Source organism: Oryzias latipes, chromosome 17 (genome assembly GCF_002234675.1).
Source record: "Oryzias latipes chromosome 17, ASM223467v1".
NCBI classification, from domain to species: domain Eukaryota; kingdom Metazoa; phylum Chordata; class Actinopteri; order Beloniformes; family Adrianichthyidae; genus Oryzias; species Oryzias latipes.
Window position 1 is genome coordinate 4,653,343 of NC_019875.2, and position 22,732 is coordinate 4,676,074.

General features: G+C 42.8%; 1 protein-coding gene across 7 annotated transcripts in view; it reads left to right on the forward strand.

Moving 5' to 3' along the window:
* mtcl1 (microtubule crosslinking factor 1) overlaps positions 1–22,732 on the forward strand; it is a 62,252-nt gene that overhangs the window by 14,297 nt on the left and 25,223 nt on the right. For 6 of the 7 annotated variants that reach the window (XM_023965336.1, XM_023965337.1, XM_023965339.1 and 3 more), the window contains exons 4-8: positions 10,464–10,523; positions 12,118–13,494; positions 17,848–17,994; positions 20,109–20,204; positions 21,223–21,447. In XM_023965336.1, coding sequence (XP_023821104.1) covers positions 10,464–10,523; positions 12,118–13,494; positions 17,848–17,994; positions 20,109–20,204; positions 21,223–21,447 — 1,905 coding nt within the window. The remainder of the gene's footprint in view (positions 1–10,463; positions 10,524–12,117; positions 13,495–17,847; positions 17,995–20,108; positions 20,205–21,222; positions 21,448–22,732) is intronic. The other variant, XM_023965338.1, reaches the window with a different exon arrangement.

A 22,732-nucleotide genomic window follows, 5' to 3' on the forward strand; every position in this document is an offset into this window, starting at 1 on the left:
CATTTAAACTAGTCAGTGTTGATTTTTCTTCTAAAAAAATACTTTTTTTTAGCGAGATAACCTGTTTTTATGATCCTTCCTGCCTCCGATGCAGCTGGGATTTCTTCCCACCCGAGCGCTTCTTCTTGCGGCTTTTCCTGGTCTGTTCTCAACGTTTCTGAAGTTCTGCATCCTTTCAAAAAGAGCAGGACTCTCCTTTGGTTTTTCATGTTATTATTCCTCTCATTTAGCCCAGCTGATCTCTTTTCTGCCTCAAGTCAGCTGTTAATTTGACTGGGATTTGGATCCATTTGTCTGATCCATGTCTTTCACAGAGCAGCTGCTGTATCTCGTCTTTATCCCGATGTTTATCTACTTCATAAAGCGAAGTGTTTTGGGATCTCACTGAGTTCCTTTATAGTTGTTCAAAAGGCAAATATTTTGTCGTTGGTTACTCGTTTCATTGTTGGAAATGTTGAAACTTTTCTTTTTTAAATTGTGTTTCTGGCAGAAGTGCAGAGAAAGACCATTTTCTCTTTTTAATCATAATCCTTCTCTCTCGTCTGCGGGTCAGAGCCAGAAAAGATGTGTCTTCAAGCTGGAAATGAGCTAAAATGACATCCTAAAGTCAAGGTGAAGGGAAACTTTAGCTCTAACATTTTGACACGTCCGTCAGTGACGTCTCTGCAGGTGTAACTTGGACCACACATGGCACATGAAAAGGTTGCAGACGAGGCTGCAGTGGGACTTTGACACTGTACCGTTTTGTAAAGGACGGCAGCTGGAAAAAAGTCAAAGAAACTTCCAATTTGTGGCGTTTGTGATGAGTTTTAAACAGGTTTTGAGACGTGGAGGCTGCTGGGATCAGATCGTTTACCAAAAGCCGGTTTCAGTGCTGGTCTAGTTGTGGTTCTACCTGCTGTGGCTCTGGTTGGCTCACTCCTGCTGCTTCACACCCCAGTCACTGCTGGACGGCTGCCAGAACACCATCCCAGAATACTCTGTGCAGCCGCCGAGAAGCTCGCGGGCAGATGACGGGGCAGCCAGTTTTTTTCCATGCCTTTCTTTTTGGATGAGTTAGCTGAGATTGGAGTCCTGCTCCGATCATCTTTTGATGTATTATCAAAGCGTTCCCAGTGGTCTTTTAATGATGATTTGCCGGAAAAAAGCCAAAAAACAAAACTGTGTTGCTTTCTAGAACATAGTTTCTGCAAAGCGGCAGGAGTTCATTAGAAATTCACCTCGGGACTGTTGGCGCGGAGTGAGCCCACTCCTACTTCCCGTCATCTATCTAGCTAACTAGCTTCTAGCCTACGGCTCCTCACAACCTAACGTTAGCAGTCCAACAGATATCGGATCCATCCAGCTGCACAGTTCTGATTCAGATTCCAGCTGGGAGCTTGTGGCCCCGCCCAGCGTAGTTTCATTGGAGCGAGTCTTTAAGCTGAATAGGATGTAACCGCTTTACCGTGCTTTTCCTCTGAAAGTCGAGTAAAACCACAACTGTCATTTGATTCATTGCTACAACATTTTTCGGTTGACCTAAACCTCACACTGAGCTGTGCTCCACTCCCAACCAAAGCATGTTCCTTATAATGTAGCAGCAGTTAGAGGCTTTTCAAAAGAATATGAGATTTATTGCCAGAGAGAATTGTTCAAACATATTTCTTTACTTCTCAAATTTATTTCTAACATGAAAACTATTCTAATTTAAAATGGGGCCTACTTTTAAGTTCAGAGGGGAAGTATTTGTGATTTTAATTTGTCATCACTTGTGTTTTTGTCCTGAGTTGAGATCAGTCACCTTCATCGCTGATGTCCCGCTCTGCTCGGCTCTTTGTGTTGGCTTTCGTTAGCGATACATCAGCTCCTCGTTCCCCCTGCTGGCCTCCAGCGGTCGCCGACCCAGTGTCCCTGCTGGATTCCAGCGCTCGCTGTCACGTTCAGTAGGAGGCTGCCAGCTCTGCGCTCGTCAAGCCTCTGCATCAGCGAGGGGCTTGGTCCGGCCCACAGCAGACGACGCTCCATCCTGTCCGTCAGCCTGCTCTCCAGGTGCTGGAGTTTGCTCCGTTGATCTAAAATTCATCCGTTTAAATATGAAGCATTTAGAAGAAAACCCGCTCTGTGGACACCACAGGAAGCCGGGCTGTGTGGGCCCCATGTAGTTAAACTGTTGAGTTGACTGAAAAGGCGCCACAGGTGCTAAAAACGACACAAAAAGCCCAAACCTATAAATATAATTCCCCAAACATTCCATCTGTTTTGAGAGAAGCGGTCAGCAACTCCAAGTTACCATGTTTAAAACCCCCAGTTCTTTATTTCCAGGTCAGATCGTTTGATTGGGTGGTCTTAAACATCTCGTTACCCGGGCAACCAGTGATGGACGGCCCAGCAAGGCGATGGGTCATTAATTACTGTGGGAAGGTTTTCCGCCTCTGCTGCTGCTTACAGGGTAACCGAGCATCACGGCCTCGGACTGCATGGAATTATGGGAATCACATGAACATAACATCATTCCTTTTAGAAATGACCACATCTGACATGTGTGACAAATGGAACCAGCACATCAAAAATGTTTAAATGTACTGTATGTGTTCATTTTATTTAAAAAAAAAAGGTTTAAAATCATTTAAAAACTCAGAAAGTTTCCCCTGGAATCACGACTGAAGTATGTTTCCTTTGCAATAATAGGAATGTTATACCTGAAAATGTTAAATACAATTCCTGATCTACTATTGGTCAGGGTTGGTGCTGTAGTGACATTTACAGGTTTTGCCCATTAAAACCAAAATACACTTTTATTCTCCAGTTTAAAAATGTGATCTGGTTCCAGCAGGTTCAAGCTTCTTGACTTTAAGGTTATTTAGATGTTGTCGTTCTTCTTCTGAATAGAAGCCTGTGAAGCTCCTGTGCTGTGTGTGTGTGTGTGTGTGTCTGTGTGTGTGTGTGTGTGTGTGTGTGTGTGTGTGTGTGTGTGTGTCTGTGGGTGTGTGTGTGTGATGTGTGATGGGGCGCTGAGGTGGGGAGGTGCGACTGCCTGTATGCATGTACATCATTGGAGGAAAATGCTTCAGCTGCAGTGCGGCCTCCTCCTCGCTGCTCGTTTCCTCCTTGCAGAGTCAGCGCTGCATTAAGAGCTTCCTGACTGTAATTTTAATGTGTCATGCGTGTCAAAGCCCACACGCATGCTTTCATATTTGGTGCTGTAGCTTCATTCCTGCTGTTGGGGATTTACTACGACTTTTTCGGGAGGCAAATCGTGTGTCATTTTTTTGTGATTTCATTGTGATTTTTCTGTTTTACCTCATTGTTTTTGTTAGTGCTGCAGTATTATGGAAGCTTGTTGAGGTGTTTTATGAAAGATCAGTGAGGTTTTGTGGCTCTCTGCGATGCATGATGGGTCTCAGACAGAGGTCAGAGGAGATGAGTGACTCTGCTTTGCTCACACATGACCTCCATCAGATCTAGGTGGACTTGTGGCTTAAAGAATGATATACTACCTCTGTGTTTCTGCAAAGGCTGTTACAGCATCCAGAGCTAATTTACGGAGGACCTTTTTGATCTCCGGGACTCACAAATGTCCACCGGAGACACCAGAAATAGCAACACGGTTGATTCCTTGTGCAATTCACCTGCTACAAGCTTCATGCTGCAAAAAACAATACACAAAAGACTTGAATGGGAAGAGTGACAGAAGAAAAAGACGTGTAAATCTGCAAAGCGTGTCACAGCCAACAGCCTCTGTTTTGAAGATGCCCCCGTCTGCCTGGATGTCCTGACATTGCAGTGTCCTTTGAGACTGCTGCATCCAACTCATCTGTGCCATATTCATGCAAACACCAGCTGACAAATCACTCCTGCCAACAAACTCCCTGACAAAGGTTTAAGCAAAGGTCACTCAAAGTCAGAGAAGATTTGCACACCTGTGCAGATCAAACTGCTTTGATGGCATTAGAGCTCACCGCTCTTATTTTGAAGGAGTCCACAGTCTTGTTGCATTGCATGATGCATTCATGGAGCACATCCACAAGCGGTATATTTAGACCACTGCAGGTGCTGCAAGCAAAAAGATTGATCGAACAGATAAAAATAAAAGTGCTTTAAACCCCGATGAAGCAGGAGCTCCGACTGGAAGCTCTCTGTGCCGGCGTGCGACCTTGATTTGGAGAAAACCTAACCACACAAAAAAAGGGCCATTCAGTCTAGAGTGTGTGCTGCATTAATTAAATTATTAAAAGGGATTAGCAGTCCAGATTGAGCTCTTATTCATCCAGATCTTGCTAATATCATCTGCCTCTAAACATTTCAGAGCGACTTATCTCTCTGAGCCCTCCCGCCAGGCGAGCCTCATTTATTGTTGGAGTCTAAGCTTCCTCTGTCGTTGCAGAAGAGGGTTTATCTGCATCCAACGGCCGCCGCGGCCCCTTTTGTGCTCCATGCTCCCTTGTCAACCCCTCCCACTTTCTCTGGTCACATCCTTCTTCCTCGTAAATCCCTGCTTTCTGAGCCAGACGATGCTCTCTGTGAGCAGAACCAGAAAGACCAGAAATAGGCCAAGCTGTTGAGTGCAGATGCTGCTGCTGAAAATACCCTCTTTTACTCATTCAACACCCCCAGCTTTCCTCCCTCCCCCTGATTTTTGTGGGTGACGTCACTCAGGCGTGTCCGAGTTCACATTAATCCACTTTTCCTTTGGGGAAGAGACAGTTTTTCCAGGATTTTGCAGCAGAACTGCAACCCGGATAAAACTTTCCTCACGCACACACACACACACACACACACCCACACACACACACTTATAAACACAAACCACAATGCTGCCCTGTGAGACTCTGCAGCTCATTGTTCAGTCAGTTGATGAGCTCTAAGCTCTTGCTGAACATAAACTGACTGTCACACTCATGTTCCTTCTCGTACCTGGATAGACTAATCCGTGATTCCATCCTTTTTTGGATTTACCTGATTACAGTAAACTATGCATCAAAGCAAAGTGTGTTTATTTTTTATGTTGTTCCTCTACCTCCTGTTTAAAAAGTCTACGGTGTAGGAGTTTCATGATCACACCAGGATTTATCTTTCCTAACCCGACATGCTGCCTGCATTTTCTATGACAAAGAGATTTTTAAATGTTTTTCAAGGAGACATGTTTTTCTTTGACGCATAAACTCTTTCCCATAGGATCAAATAGAAACTTTGTTTCTTTTTGCTGTTGAATATATTTGTTGTGTGCTTTTCCTGCTAGTTTCAAATCAGTGAACTGAAGCAGCACAATGGCTAACAGGAGGAGTATGGAGTGATTTTTGTGCCAGTATTCCAACTGTTTTTAGAGTAAAACTTAAATGATGTTGCACTTGAAACTCTAAAATGTGGCAAACGTAACAATTTTACTCCTGAAACTTAAAAATGCCTGCAGAAGCGAGCGCAAAAGAGAGAGAACGTCTCTCTACTGTAGTTAAAATGTATTTGATTGCACATATTTTGAAGTTTCAAGTGCATTTTTCTGTGCAAAATAATTTTTTGTAACACAAAAAATGTTAAAGTTTTACGCTCAGAAGAGTGAGTGCTGCGCTTAGAAGAATGGAGTTACACAACGTCACTGAAGTTGGTTTATCAACATGAATTTGTAAAATTGTTCTACGACCCACACATTTTAGGTAATTTCAGATGTTTGTTGCACACTTTTAATTAATTTAAAGTAGTCATGGAGCCTAACCGAAGGTAGTTTAGACTCCTGGGTCAAACAGGAAGTGCGTTTTCTTAGTCACCATTCAGAAAGAGACAGAACGACATACTAGTTTTTGCATTTGTTGCTCTGAGTTTGGACCTTTATAATTCTGGTAACACATTACAATAAGGCTCCCTTTATTAACCTTAGTTAATGCATAATTACACATTACTTAACTATTAAATAACATGTTAACTGACACTTTTATGTATCACTTTGCATTACTAACTGTATTACTTACTTACTATTCAACCCTACTTAATCCATAACAAAGCATTAATCTGGTTTCCCTGTGCAACATCTTATGCATTAACTAAGGGCCCCTGATTGTAAAGCGTTACCATGATTCTCTTTTGTCAGACTCCTCTTAAACTCTTTTACTGCTCCTCTCCCTTTGCTTCTCTTTTCTTTCCAATGGATGTTTTCTTTTCAAATTAGACAGAAATTAAATGTAACACTGAGTGACAAACGGTCTGATCCATAGCCTTCTGCTTTGAGAAAACGGATCAGTTTATGAACATAAAAACGCGTTTCCTCAGATCGCTCTCACCTGGAGGAGTGAGAGAAAGAAGTGAAAGAATCCTGAATAGTTTTGATGCCTTAAATAAAACAAAATAAGAATCAAGAATCAAAAGGGAACACCCGGGGGAAGAAAATGGAAACCCTCTTGAGTCAAAGTGGTCTTTGAAGTCAGACGAATACTTTACTCGGTCTTGTCACTTCGCTTCCCCTTCATTTCAGCCTAAGTTTAACAGTTTGAACGCTCTGCAGGGACATTTATCATTTAAGTCTTCCACTACTGACATCCTCTGCAATAGAGAACTAGCTTGTTTTTTGTTTTTGTCTAAGAAAGCAAAGGATGCAGGACATCAGCTGCTGAATAAGATTCAAGAGTCAAAATGTGCCAGTGAAACTGCTGAGCTCTTCCAAAGTCCATAGTCTGATTCCCAGCTGGAGAGAAAGATGGAAAAAGAACAGAACTAACATCCTAACACCTCACTGAGGCCGTCAGCAGGGCAGGAAAAGAGTAGATTCACCTTCAAATACATTTCACCCTGTCTTCAGCCTTTTTGTTTTTCCACAGCCATCCATACAGTTAGAAAATAAATCCCAAGTTTCAGTGTTTTTAAACCTTGCTTCTTATCCTCGCTCTGCCTGTGAACTTTGGGAATGTCTTCCGGGACTCAGAGCCGAACCACTTTGAAGGTTTAAGACTCCAGCTTGTCTCACACGGAAGTAACGTTTTTTTGCTGAAGCAGCTTCCTCTTTTTTTTCTCTTCTCTAAAATGTCTTTTCTCGACTTTTAATGACTTTTCCTTTTACTCTTTTCATCTCCAATGCTGTTAACTTCAGAGGTCTGTGTTTTTATTTTTCCAAGCCCACTTTCACTCAATAGATGATCCAGCAGTTTCCCAGGAGTTCTGTGAAATCCTGCAGGCCGGCAGAGACTGGGTGCAGCGGGTCCAGCCTCACCTGTCCTGAAGGGAACTCCCACACCTGCTGATGCTGTGTATTTTAGTATTAAAAACGAACACACAACGCAAAATATGCAACAATACAGCAATGAAATTCCCTAGTCTATGTGTGCAGCAGGAGGCCTGCTCAGCGGCCTGCAGAGCCTCCAGGGTTGCATGTGTCTCATTTTCTGTACAGTAAATATATAGTAAAGAACATTTATTGACATATTAAAATCTTTGGTTGCCTTTTTGGAAGTTAAACGTTGAGGCTTCATTCATTTCATGAGTTGATAAAAAGATACGAAGCAGCTAAAAGTCACTTTTGTAACGAATATATCTAAAAAATGCTGGTGACCAGTATACGTTCATGACCGATTTATACCAAGCTAGTAAAAATTAAATGACTTATCAGTTGTTTTGTATTTAAGGACTGATTTATTAGAATGAATGTCTCTATTACAAACTCATTTATATAGATTTTTAAAAATCAATCAAAGTTCATGTATTTGGAAATAATTATACAGAAAAAGGAAACCTAGAACCTTCTGTGGTTCCAGAAGGAACCATGAGGAAGATGAGGAGCTGCCGTAACCCTTGTGCTATCCTAGGCACTTTACCGTTGGGAGTTGGGTCATCTAGACCCACTAGACAGTGCACTGAACCTTTTTTCTTCAATGATTTGTGATCTTCACTGGTGTCCATGGATACATGAAATCTTTCCACCTTTATCCACCTTTGTCATGGTAGGGAGAACACGTCAATGTAAGGGTGGGGTCATCTAAGATAGCACAAGGGTTAAGAGATCAGGGGAAGTTGCGCAGTTTAAAATTGGAATGGAACAAGAGAAATGCCGACTTGACATGACTCCAGCAGTTATTTGTTAAAGTTAAGGAACCGTTCTATCATAAAGTCCTCAAAGGTCAGGAAGAGCCATCCTGCCGTGCTGTTTTTAAACCGGGTTCTGGTTCTGCTTAAAAAAAAAAAAGTTGGGCAGAGACTTGGCTGACAGTTTCTCTCAGTTTTTCTCGGATCTCTCAATTGTTTGAAAAGGGGATCCCAGATTATGGCAGTTGGGGATTCTGAGGAGCTTTGCACAAGATGCCGACTAATCCGCCGTCTCCCCAGAGAGATTAGCTCCGTCACCACGATGGGGAGTTGAACCGCAACTGGTGCAGCGGTGGGACCGCTGCATGATTTAGAGAGCAAATAGTCACCCAGGAAAAATAGTCATATTTTTATTTTTATTTTGTTTAGTTATTTTTTTGTATGTAGTGTTGGACTTTTTTGACATAAAACATAAACTATGTTGTCGTACATAAAGCACAGTAAAAAGTGAAAAGTAAACAAACTAGATGCAGAAGACTAATAATGGTTATTTATCACTGAATTAAAAAGAATCCCTCTGGGTAGTGGAAACGTAAACCATTAAAATGGGTCAGTTGTTGCGTAAAATGTAAAATAGCCATAAACTTATAGCTAAACTAAGTATTTAAGTTTTTAACTCTGTAAAAAACATTTGCATCTGGAGTTATTGTTTTTTTATGTTTTTGATAGTTTTCAAGAGTTGAATGAAATCCTTAAGGCAAAATATGACAAAAAAACTTTAAAATTAGCAAACTCTAATTGTTCAGTGTTTAAGAGTCAAGTAGAGGACAGCAAAATCAATTTTTAGATTCACCTTGTGTTTCCTTTTGTCTTTATTTTTTCCACAATTTATTTTATTGGTTAAATTCTACGTGAAAAGACCAGTAATATATAAATAAAACTCAAAATTAAAATAATCAAATTAGTGACATTTTATCTGTTTATCACTGAGTTATTGGAGTGTATAAATAGATGATTTAAATGATTTTATTGTACTGACGTTTTACAGGCTCTGGTTAAAATGAATAAAATGTGTCGTGTGCGTGTGTGCGTGTGTGATTGTGTGTCTGTGTGTGTCCATGAGGTGGACTGAACAGGATTAGAAACTAGCTAAATGAATGGATGAATGAGTGAAATAATGCACAAACGTTCATCCTGAAGTGATGTTTGCCTGCAGCCTGGTTACGTCCGTGTTTCTGCCGTGTTGTTTTCCTGCTGCAGAGCTGGGAAGTGACTCAGAAACCTCTCCTGCTCCGGGCGAAGCAGGTTCCCCCTCACACTTTCCATCCATCTGGCCACGAATGATTCACGCTGTCCCACTGGTCTATTTCGGGTGGCAGCAGACTGTGTGCAGTGAAGGGTTTTCTGCACGCTGCGGGAAAATGAGAGTCGGGAAGCACCGAAACGGTCCTCATCAGCAGTGGAGGAAATCCGACGGATTTTATTCATTCTTTGATATGTTTCTGCAAACAAAGACAAAAACAATTCTCCCACAATTCCTTAAAGACGCAGCAGAACATGTGATGTGAAAGTCAGTCACTGACCAACAGTGTGCTGCATCATGAAGGTGTACACACATTTACCTTCCATGCTTCTTGATCAAATAAATCAAATAATAAGTGATGGAAGGAGAGCGTTTTTCCAAGAAGGAAAGTCGACCAGCATTGTTAGAATCGAGCTTTGCTTCCTGGAAAGATGTCCTACTGATCATCTAAACCGCTAAATAAGTGCAGACGGGCTGGTGGGATTGCTGCTGCCATCCTTTCTCTCAGAGCTTTATTTTTTTTTTTTTGTCCTGTCATTTGGAATTTGGAGCTGTGGCTGATGTGAAACAGCTGATAAAAATGAAAGATTGTATTAGTCAGCGAGGCTAAGCCGACAAGCAGAAGGCTTTATCCAGGCTTTGCGTGCGGTGCCTGCAGGACAGATTCCCCTGCTGGACGCGCAGATGCTTTTCCCTCTGTGTGTTGGGGAAGCACCATGTGTCATCGTGTGTGAGGGACTGCACGACACTGCTGTGTCACAGGGGGTCAAAAATTCCCACAAACACTCCTGAAGGTTTTGGAAAGTGTAGCTGCAATAGGATGACCAACATGCTATAAATCCCTGCGGATTACAAATGTGATTTTATCTAAATTTGACAGTAAGGTACATACAGGAAATGAGCATGGTGTCCAATATTGCCCCACAGTCTGCCTTGAAGCCAGGATGTTTCTTAGACATCCATCCAGATTAGTGCCCCTCTGGGTTCTGTGTGAGTCTGGTGCACGCTGCAGCACATTTGTTCATCTGAACACTCTTTGTTTTCTTTATGTTTTCTAATCTCTCTCCCTCACAAGCTGCATCACTGAAAGAAAGGATATTTGCAAGAGTAATGTAAAAAAACAAAAAAAACTCTGAGTGACCCTATTTGTTTTTTCCCTATTTTTGTTTTACAGACGGCTCTGAGGCGACGAGGGAGCAGAGAAGCTTTCAAAGACAAGAAACCTTCTAACCAAGTGAGACGAATTCATCGATGCTTTCCATGACACTCAGCGTGAAATGAGAAGAGAACTTTTAGCTCAGAGCGAGCATGCACGTGTCTCAGACTTCAGTATGATCAGTCTGACAGCAACGCGCCTCTGGACGGTTTAAAACCTGCAGTGAAAAAAGACTGGACACATTCTTAAATGATGTTGTTCGCCTTTTGGTTTGTCCCGTTAGGGGTCGCCACAGCGAATCGGCTTTCATTGATTCGCACAGGTGGTTTGGCAGAGAGATGCCCTTCCTGACATGACCCTGTATGTTCAAGGTACAGGGAGACAGATGGATAGATTTTTAAAAAGGTTTATTAATTAAAAGAAAGTAACCGGTACGTCTAAACGTGTTTGTGTGAGACATAATTCTACACTTGGAAATTTGTACATTTGTCTCAGGTTTTCCTGCCAGAATGTTTAGGACAATGGAATCACAGCACATAGGAACAAATCCACATAATCACTCATGTTTTTCATTTCTGCTCCTGTTATGTGCAAATTCCACATGTGTTCCATTGACAGATTTTTTTGCAAGAACTAAATTTCTGACAGCTTCCGGAACGATAGTTCCCATGCTCTCACAACAGTGAATTTCACTACGTCATAACCCAAACTGACATGTATGGATAGCGTGAAGCACACTTTCCCTCGCGTTTGCACTGTAGCAGGAAACCAAGGATTTGGTGTCCAACCCAATTTGCTAAGACGCACTAATACAAGAATCTACTTCAGCTTCTCTGAAAGACGGAGCGAGTGCGATGTGCTTACTCACGTCAAACTCCAGAGCAGCAGCAACAGGAGGCAGCAGGGACTCTGTGGCGGCAGCAGGCTTAGAAGTTGAAAGCTGCACTGGAGATCCTCGCCCAGAAAAATGGCAGAAGAAAAGAAAAGCAGAAAATTTGAAAGAGAACAGAGACACAATATGAATCCAAAAGTACAAAAATCAAAACAAAAAACGGCAAAATCCTCAGATTTAGGAGCTACGTTTTCTTTTAGTATTTTAGCTGCTTAAGTTTGAGAAGCGCATGTTTTGAAATGATCCAGAACAATCATTTCAGCTTCAATTCATTCTTTATTTAGAAAAGCAGACGCAAAGTCAGTGTTTTTTCAGCAGAGAAGTTCTGGACAAACAAATTCTCCCAGGCTGCAGTCGCCTCTGGAAATACAAACTGCATCCACTGCCGCCTGGTAGAAACAGCCTTCCAAAATGGGAAGAGGTTTCCCTGCATCTCAAATTCTCATGTCATGATATAACCATGGAAAAACACCCTCTAAGAAGAAGGGCAGACACACTCATGAAGTTCACCGGGTTGATGCTGAATCCTGTGCTGCCTCTGTGGCCACAGACTGAATGACATCAAAGACCTTCCAGGAACAGAACAGTTGTTTTTTAGTTAGACGAGATATTTTGCAGACTTCTTAGGTTCTTCTGTTATCAGACACGGTCGTGTATGAACACGACTGTGTCTGATAACAGAAGAACCAAATGACCAAGGAAGTCAGTTAATAATACAGACACTATGAAGTCTTTTTGGTTTTACTAAACGGCTGTTTTTTGTTGAAACCATCCTTCCAGGAGGACAGCGCAGACCTCAGGTGCCAGCTTCAGTTTGCCAAAGAGGAGTCCAGCCTGATGAGGAAGAAGATGGCAAAACTCGGCAGGGAGAAGGATGAGCTCGAGCAAGAGATGCAGAAGTACAAATCCGTTTACGGGGACATTGACAGCCCCCTCCCCCTCGTGGAGTGCTCGGGCGGGGGTCCACACACCACCCGGGAGGCCGAGTTACGACTGCGCCTCAAGCTGGTGGAGGAGGAGGCCAACATTCTGGGAAGGAAGATCGTAGAGCTGGAGGTGGAGAACAGGAGCTTGAGAGCAGAAAATGAAGACATTCGAGGTCAGTACGAGAGGGACTTCTTTGGTCGGGAGCCCTTCTCCAGCATGCCGTCATCGCCGTACGCCGGAGATGCTCTGGAGTCGGCCAACGAGCTTCGTCGCCATCTCCAGTTTGTGGAGGAGGAGGCGGAGCTGCTGCGTCGCTCCATCTCAGAGATCGAAGACCACAACAGGCAGCTCACATCTGAACTGAATCGCTTCAAGTTTGGTCCCAGCGGCACCTCTGTTCACGCGGGTGAGGAGGGAAACGAGGGGGTCTTGTTCAAACCCGGGAACGGAGGCAGCGGCAGCAGCCCCCTCATGATGATGGAGGAGCTGAAATCGGCCAGGATGCAGATCAACGAGCTCAGCGGGAAAGTCATGAAGCTGCAGTATGAGAACCACGTCCTCATGTCCAACGTCCAGCGCTGTGACCTGGCTGCACACCTCGGCCTTCGCACCGGCAGCCCTCGAGACAGCGACGCCGACAGCGACGCGGGACGACGGGAAGCAGCCGAGGATGAAGAAGCAGGCCGACTTCTTCTCCTTCAACCCAAGCGGGAGGGTCCTGTTGGTGGTGAGAGCGACTCTGAAGACCTGTTTGAGAAGACAGGAACCACCTCAGGGTTTGGAAGCATCAAACCTTCAGACGAGCTCAGTGCCACCGAACAGGCCAATCGCAGGAGGGAAGAGCGAGAGTCGCTGGCCAATGTGAAGCGAGAGGCCGACAGGCTGGGGAAGACGGTGGACCGTCTGATCACAGACACAGACAGCCTGATCTTTGAAGGGAGGCTGCTGGTGACCGCCGGAGACTTCCCTGAAGTCGGAGAGACGTCAGGATCCAAACCCGACACGCAGGTTCTGGACTCCATCAACACTCGCATGAAGGCGTTCCGCACCGAGCTTCACATCTTCATGGAGAAACTGGACCACATAGGTGAAGGTCTGAGAGAAAGGACGGACGACCTGTCGCCCATGCCCAACCTCACAGAGTCCAGCAGCTTTCTGTCCACCGTCACCTCCATGTCCCGCGACTCGCCCATCGGCACATTCGGAAGAGACCTGGCAACAGACTTTCAGGTGAGTTTCACAGACTTCCTGTCCTTTACTGTCCACAGCTCTCTGCTAGGAAGTACTTTTCTACTTTCTTTGGCTGGCATTTTTTATGACATTTGCTTTTAAAATACTTTAAGGCCAAAATATCTGTCAATCTCTGCAATAAATTGTGCTTCAATTTAGCAAAAAGCAAAGCATAAAACCTTTAAAGCATCTCACCGGTTTGTTTGCCTCAAAGAAACTCAATGGGATCTCAAGTCTGCAAACAAATGGGTTCTGATTAGACAGAGTGACAAAAGCAGTCTGTATGGGTATTAGACAAGACATTTATTTAATGTCTCGTTTTTAAAATGTGATTGTTTTTATGTAAAGCACTTTGAGTAGCATGAGTTGGAAAAGTGCTATAGAAATAACATTTGATTTGATTTTAAGTGATGAAAGTGCCAATCGGTTGAAAACTAATCACAAAAGAGAAATTATGCCAAGACAGAATTATATTGCACCATTCACGTGTTGCATCTTTCATGTATTGGGATAGAGCTGTGAAAGATAAAATCTGGAGCCAGATTCACCAGATTTGCTCATTTTGCCCCAAGCCTCATCCAGCTGTAGGTGGCGGACATGTGCTAGTACACATAAGAAAAAGAAGTTTAGCGTGTTCTTGAACACGCTTCACACGCCCGCCGAACAAAAGCAGAGATGAGAAGGTTGTTCATTTTAAAGGCGTTATATTTTTGCATACTTGTCAAACCTTGTTTCTTTTCATTTGGGTTGCCAGGTTTGACACGTATGATTAGGAGCCGGTCAACCTTTAATCTAGAAAGAATCCGTCATAGTTTGAGTTTAATAGATGTGGGAAAAATTCAAAACCCAAATCTTCAGGTCTGTCACTCCCCCCGTCGTCGTCATGACAGCACAGGATGATGAGCAGTTTGGGCTCCAGCCGTTTTTACCCACCCAGCTCCACCACACAGCCACTACACCCCCCTCCCCTCCACAGATCCATTGCCACCACCATCGCTTCCTGCTGCTGCCTTCACATCTGCATGGCGTGCGCATCCGCGTAGTCAGCAGCTTTGCCTGTCTGCATCCATACACTTCCTGTCTGCAGCCGTCCTGCTTGCACTCAGCTGTTGCAGGGGGGAGGTGGGGGAGTAAGTATTAAAGGAGTGCCAGCAGTTTCTTCCATTTGGCTGAGCGCTCTGACAGTTCTTGCATGATGAGCTTTTACTACTCCATTCATAATACGATGGTAGGACTGCAGTTCTCAGCATCCCATAGGCTCCTGCAGGACCGCTTACACTGTGGGTTACCTGTTGCATTCAGAGCACCGATCAAACAAACGTGTCAAATGTTGCCGCATGAGTTGCCCGTGGAAGAATCTGGCTGGCCGGCATCCTGCTTTCCTGTCCTTGATTTACTGCTGCTTAATCCGAGTCAACACGTCACCCAGCGCCCTCTTCTTCGTGCAGGTTGATTATCTCTGTGCTGCACCATCAGGCAGGCCTCTCCTGACACAAACAGGTCCTCAAACATTTGGAGAACACGGCCTAGAAACTCACGGGTGAAGCTGGGTGGTGTACTGTTACTGATGTAGCATCAGCTCACACTCTACAAAGTAAAGACCAGCTAGGAAGGGCAAAATAAGCAGATTCCAGTCTAAAAGAGTTCACATTGGTGCAGATTAATGTCCCTCAAAGTTTCTATTAAAAAACTACTATAGTTTAAAATAAAAAATAACCTTAACGATCCTTTTACAGTGACTCACGTTTATATTGTTGTCTAATTTCTGTCTAGTTTAGCCTTACTAAAACATAGACATTTTATTTCTGCAAAAACATTGTTTTATTTTGCAACATTATGAAATCACTTAAATCTAATATTTTACACTTTTGTAATTTATCACCGTTTCTGACTTGTGTACGGAGCCCCCCAGGTGCCAGTGGGGGAAAAGAAAAAAAAACTGATAGAGCGTGCACACAGATTACTAAACTGTGCCCACGGATTCATCAATTGTGCTCGAACTGTTGTGCAAACGTGCACGATTGCACAAGAGTTCGAGCACATGAATCCTTGGGAACGGTTTATTTATTTATTTATTTTTTAAACCACTGGCATCTGGGGGGCTCCATACTTATGTACTCAGATTCGACACAACGTTTTGACGGTAGACTTTCTGTGAAGAAACCATCAGAAAAAAACCCAGCACAAACAGTCTGCAGCTCACAAACATGACAACTGTCTGTCAGCACGGCTCTGGATTGGAATCGGTTGATTTCAAGCAATCGAAACAAAAATACTAAACAAGACAAACATAAGTGATTTATAGCTGTACATAAAATGATCAAACTTTGGAGGATTAAGAGTTACTTGGATAAAAAAAATTGGAAGTAGTTGAAGATACATCTCCATGATGTCAATATAATAATCATAAATTAGCATATCTGTACTTCTACATATATCATGTGACACAATGAATCCACTAAAAAGGAGTTTGTCCAAAAGTTCAATGAATTGCTTGAAATGGAGTTGGAGGGTCTCACCTTTGTTATGCTTAACCTAACTACCTTTATATTAATACAAAGCGACCATAATCTGGTTCTTAACTTCTATTTTGTTTCTATTTTTAGTTTATCAGTCCAAGCGCAGATCATTTATTGAACGTCTGAGTAACAAAATTATCAATAAAAACAAAGTTGAAGTGCTTATTTATTACATTCAGACATTATTCCAGAAATTATATGATAACATGATCACATTCAGGCAGGAGTCATGTTTTTACTTTATTTACACTTTCACATTGAAGTCAAAATGGAAGCAAAGGCAGTCAGATAAACATAACAAAATCATCTTTAATTCTGTTTTGCTTTTGCAAATGTTCATCGTACTTTAAGTAGCTCAACTTATAGAAAAGCTTAAAAGCCTTTGTTTTTTTTCAGCTGAATTCTGACTGATGTCAAAAAGCCAATCGTTATCTTTCAAATGGTACCGAATTTAAAAAAATTAATTCATTTTCCTCTGAAAACATCCAGACTCTAAACAGGCCTACAAATCTGCCCAATTAAAATCCATTTGATGCACAATAATTATGACATCAGGGTCCATGAGGGCTGACCTGGTCCTGGAGGTCGACCCCCCGGCCTGTTTCTCAGTTCTCTCATCGCTGCTTTGTGCTGATCAGCTGACTCAGGTGGCTCCTTGTTCTGATTCACACCTGATCAGGTAACCTGCAGCAGGGAGATCTTCACTTAGTCTATTTAAGTATACTACAAGTATACTTTCTATACTAAAAAGTGAGGCAGGAGACTTTATATGAACCTTTTATATGCTATCTATATATTCCAATTGAGTGTGAAAAAGTATTCAGTTAGTAAACTTACTACACTGCATGTACACAGTCTACTATAGTATACTTGCAATACTTGTAATCAAGTATACTTTAAGTGTACTACTTTTTGCTGAGGACAGGGTTGGGGCTGTCCTGGGTTACGTCATACACCTCTTACCTATTTTTGTTCAGAAAATTCTTGTTTTTTTAACTCCTCTTCATTGCACTCATGCAGCTTGTGTTTGTATCTATTGATCAAACTAACACAGGTCCAATCATGTGATCAAAAGCTGCTTTATAGAAAGTTTTCTATAGACTAAAGAAAACACCGACTCCTTTGGTCAGCGGAGTTTGCACTTCACTAAGTGTCCTAAATGAAGCAGCTGGCGTGCCGCCACGTCACACATTGACCAAAGCCTCTGAAGATGAAAGCTGATCCTAAAAGGTGTCTTTGGTGAAGTGCTTCTGTAACGCGGCTCCTGTCGCTGTGGCTCTTCAGTTTGCAGTGGTTTCTCTCCGCTGTTGGTTTGGACTCATGGATCCCTCATCGCATGCGCTTCATAACAGGTGTTTTGCATTCTTTTCCCCCGGTTCCCTCTCTTTGTTCCTCTTTGTGTTTCCTGCCAGATGTTTCAGCCCATGATTTTCTTCATCCTCATTCTCGTTCTCGTCTCATCTCTCTCATACGGCGTTCTCTTTAAGTTGGTCTTTCTCTTTGCGCTCTTCTTCATGCTCTAGCTCTCTTTCTTCTTCTCCATCTAGTCTATTAGTTGATTTTTCCCCCCTCCTTTGCTTATATTTTTTGCCCATTTTCAGTATTATTTTTGTCCCCCCCCCCTTCCTCGCTGTTTTTTTCCACCACCCCCCTCACACCGTTTGTTGTATTTTGTCTGTTTTGTCCACAAATCACCTCACATATCTCCCCCCCCCTCCCCCCCAACATCACCGCCGCCACAACCTGCACCCTGTATCCGGTACCTGTTGTCCACGCCTCCTTCACCCTCCCTCCGCCACCCCCCGCCCCCCGTCCCCCTCCACGTCACTCACAGTCCGTTCAGAGGGATGAGCTGGAGTGGCGTCTAGGACAGGAGCGAGGCGTGGAGCCCCAGAGCCAAAGCCAGAGTGGGGGCCAGGCCCAAGGCAGGGGAGCCGCGGGACTCACTAGGTACCACAGGCCCCTGGCTTTAAGAATAGAGGTCAGTGCCTCCTTCATCTCCCTTCTACTGTGGCTGTGTGGGCCTTCTGCCAACCTAAAGCATGAATCTGGACAGGTGTTGACATGGACGCTGTTTACGTGTAACTGCTGGAGACCCCGACGCCTTCAGAGGAGAGGGCAGTCAAAGCAGGCTGTGAAGGGAAACGGCAAAAACGTTTCAAGACATCATTGCTGAAGCCATGCAGGCTTTAACTCAAAAGTTGCTCAAAGCAGTTGTTTCACTTTGATTTTTTTGATTTGACTTTTGCAAAAGTCTGCAAAGTGATCGACATGAAGCTCTTCTAAAGAAGACACGACCGCTGACAGAAACGGCCTGCATGTCTCATCATAACCTTAGCAGACAGATCAGCCCAGCGATGCTCTTAGAATGTGTCCATCTGTGTGACAAATTCAATTATTATATCAACAATTAATTGATTTGGCCTTTTTCTCTCGTTATAGAGAATGGAGTTAGTATTTTTTAAAGCCACTCAGTCCAGGGCATCCTCATGGAGATGAACAGTTTCACCTCATTCACTCTCTTATTTCACACTGAAATCCACTCTCACAGCTTGTGGTGCTTATTTTTTTTCTTTCATTGCCATGTTCTATTTTTCTTTTCGTGTTATCATTTTGTGGCTTCCCGTTGAGCGGTTTGCAGCTGTTTGAGGAGCGACGGCGTGTAGCTTTTGACGCAGAATGTAGACCTGACGTGAGGATGTGATGCTCCTTCGTTGTGTCAGAGTAGGCTGGGTGTTGAACCCTGAAACGATGCCCTGTCACCAGTCGACTCAGCACATTTCACGTTATAGAACAGCCTGCACAGATCCACAGTGTAATCACACTTTACAAACAGACAGGGACGTTTAATAGGTGAGTGCTCCAGCATAAACCTCTCAAATCCTCCTGCGACTACTGTTTAATAGAGCGGCCGTGTAGTTGGAGGACACTGTGGCTTATAATTGCAGCCTTATGTTCTCATGGAGAACTGTGGGCTGTTATGTAAAGTGGAGCCCTGGCGGCGGCGGTGGCGGTGTGCAGACGCCACTACAGTCATGTGGGTTTGTTTTTCTTTCTACTGCACCGTTTCTGTGAGATGAAATGAATAGGCGGGAAAGGAGGCTGGCCGGATTAGCTCTGCATGCCCTGCAAGCATGATTTGCATTTGACATTGGGCTGACGGGGAAGCGATCCAGGGCCAGCTCACAATGACGAGCTCGGCTTACTGCTGGAGTGTACGGATTCATCCCAACGGTGCGCAGAGGCCAGAAACTGCTGCAGTCTCCAAAATTGGAGAAGCCGACACTTTGTGGATGAAGGGATATCTTTCCGTTTCACAGCCACAGTCATGTTCCCTCTGTTAACCTCCCTGCATTTATTTTATGCAACTTGTTCCAGAAGTTTTTTTTTTTTGAGGTTTTAAAAGAAAACTGATTGCATAATTACAGATTTTGACTGTCGAAAACAACAAGGCCGCAGGATGTTGACAGTTTTTTCTTTTCCAAAATGTAAACTAGACTTCTATTTTTATTATTTATTCCATTTTTTAATGTTATTTTATTTGTAAATATTGATTTAAAAACAGTGTACTGATCCTAAACTTTAAAATTATATTTTAGTACGTTTATCCAAGAATTCTTTCTTTTTCTTTTAAAGTGTTATATTTTACTGGAAAATTATTATTTTTTTAATAATTCTGACTTTAATCCAAGAATTAAGAAACTATAAATTAACTATATAAATGTGCTTTTTCATACAGTTGCCTAAATGTTTTTTCATCTGGATTAGCAATAGTTTAAGATTTAAATCTATTTAGTCCAAATTTATTTTTCTACTAGTTTGATGAACTGAACTGTTTTCTTATTTAGAAATAATTGTTCAAGTTGTTGAAGTTTTGCTTGATTTTTAAAGATTTTGTTCATTTTTTGGGAAAGGTACTTCATTGAGTGAGAATTTACATAAAAAAAGATTATAAACTCTGACTTTTAGTTGTGCTCTAAATATCAACAAAAGCTCACATTTACTCAGCAAATTCAAAGTCCAGACTTTGATTTTTGTGCTGGAGTATGTGAAGAAACCTCCATTTGTTTGTGTTTGTGCGCTCTGTTGGTTCAGCTACGGGACTCTCCTGACGTCCAGTTTCGTTTGGAGCACGACCGAAGGATGAAAGCGACGGCGGAGGATCGAGAGGCTGCGGTCTCTCTGCTGCAGGTACAGGACTCTGCCCATCAAAAGCAGATGAACAGAGATGCTCGGATGAAAGATTCAGCATTAATTCTTACTTTTATCTGTATTATGGCTTCTTTTTATCAGTCTTACCTCTTTCTTTAAAGCCTGTTTTGAAGTAACACAACAAAATGTTGGCTGATCTGTGATAGCGGTGATAATTTTGTACGTCTTTTTATTTGATGTTTTATGATCTTTTCTGGTAATGTTTGTTGGTGTATTGGTGAAATGATGGATTGGTAAATTGGTGGATTGATGGATTAGTGAATTCATAGATTGGTGGATTGATGAATTGATGGATTGGTGGATTGATGGATTGGTAAAATTGATGGGTTGATGAATTGATGGATTAATGGGTTGATGGAATGATGAATTGGTGAATCCATGGATTGATGGGTTGCTGAATTGGTGGATTGGTGAATTAATGGGTTGGTGGATTGATGAATTGATGGATTGGTGGATTGAGTGATTGATGGATTCCTAAAATTGATGGGTTGATGAATTGGTGGATTGGTGAATTGGTGGATTGGTGAATTCTATGATGGATGGGTTGATGAATTGGTGGAATGATGGATTGCTGAATTGATGGGATGGTGGGTTGATGGATTAGTGAAGTGATGGGTTGGTCGATTGATAAATCGATGGATTGGTGAATTCATGGATTGGTGAGTTCATGGATTGTTGAGTTGATGAAATCGTAGATTGATGGATTGGTGAATTGATGGGTTTGTGGACTGATGGATTAATGGATTGGTTGATTGATAAATTGATGGACTGATGTATTGAATAATTGTTGAATTGATTGATTGATGGGTTGGTGAATTGTTTGGATTGGTAGATTCGATGGATTGATGGATTGATAAATTGATGGATTGGTTGATTGATAGATTTATTGGTTGGTGGATTGATGGATTGGTGAATTGATGGATTGATGGATTGATGGATTGGTGAATTGGTGGATTGATGGATTGGTGGACTGATGACCTCTTTGTTCTTTTTGCAGCAGGAGGATGGATGTTTGCGTCTGGAGATGCAGCGAGAAGGTTTGGAGCTTCAGGGTCTTCAAAGTCTGGACATACCCTGGACTCATGAGAGAGCTGCAATGCAGCAGGAGGTTCGGCTCTTCAGACGCAACACCATCATCTTCTACATGAAGCTCAGAGCCATTCTCACCAACTGGAGGCTTGGCCGCAAAGACGACTCGGCAGACAAGACGGCGCACTCAGAGGTGAGATGCGTCCCTCCATCCCAACGTTTTCTCCAGACTCTCTTCATCATTCTAACCTGGGATGGATTTAAGCTCCAAATGCTGAATCGGAACAACATTTGTTTCTTCAGATTCTCTTCTGAATGACATGTCTGAAAAAAGCCTGAAGATCGGCATTGTCATTGGAACATTTTCTTTAATCTCCCAAAAATACTAAACTTATTTGATTTGATCCACTTTTATCATCCAGTTTGCTTCACGGTTCAACACTGTTTTTATATAAGTGGTTACTAAGAAATGGAATTCTAACATTCAAAAATGAACAGAAAAGTTTCCATCCATCCATCGTCTAAAGCTGCTTTGCTCCAGCAGAGAGTCATGGTGATGCTGGAAGCTGAACCTGTTGGATCAAGGCGAGGTTCTGTTTTCTCTAAAAAATACAGGAAACTGCAAATTATTGATTTGATGAATCACAGTGAAGCTAGAAGACAATCAAATTTTGATTTACCGGTATTTATTTATTTTTTCTAGCCCTGGAGCAGAAGTGCATCCTTCTGATTTAGATACTGGCTCATTCTAAAGGCAATCTGAGGCCGTTTTCCACTTTAAAATATGAACGAATGTTGAAACACTTTTGCTGCTGAAACTCGGCTGAAAGAAAATAAAGCAAAGACGAGCTGCAAAGACTCTAAGAACAGCAGAATCATCAAGTTTTGGCGTTTTACAGTCATGCACCGATGTGCGGAAGGATCGGATGAGTCCTTCCATGACCCTTGACCTGGACTTGCTGAGTGCTTCCCGGATGCAATTCTCAATTTCTCATTTTCTTTAATGGAATCAGCAGATAGCTTATGAGCCGTCTCCTCAGAGATGCTTGCTGAAAGGTACATTTCTGGGAACCAGATGGAAGCTGGGAAAACGGGAGCAAACAAGTTTGTTATCCTGAAAGACTTCCCATCCTTGAGGGATAACTGTTGCAGGAGGAGTGGAGCGGCTGCAGGACTGATGGGTAATTGGCTGGCTGATTGAGCAGCTTCATGAGTCGTTGATTCAGCAGTGGTTTCTCGTTAAATTCGCTGCTGCTCCATGATTGCACATCATTTGTGGAATTCAGGTGTAGCTTTTCTCCTCTCAAAGGAAAGATGGCTGCGCAGGTCGGCCTCCTCTGAACGCCTTTACCTTGAATTTCCTGCAGATGGAGGTCTAGTTCCTGCAGGTTTCCTTGTCCCATTAAATTCCCGCTGTTTAGTGCTGCACACACCTTCTTTGCTCTATGGTGCAATATTAATCTGTGACAGCGCCTAAC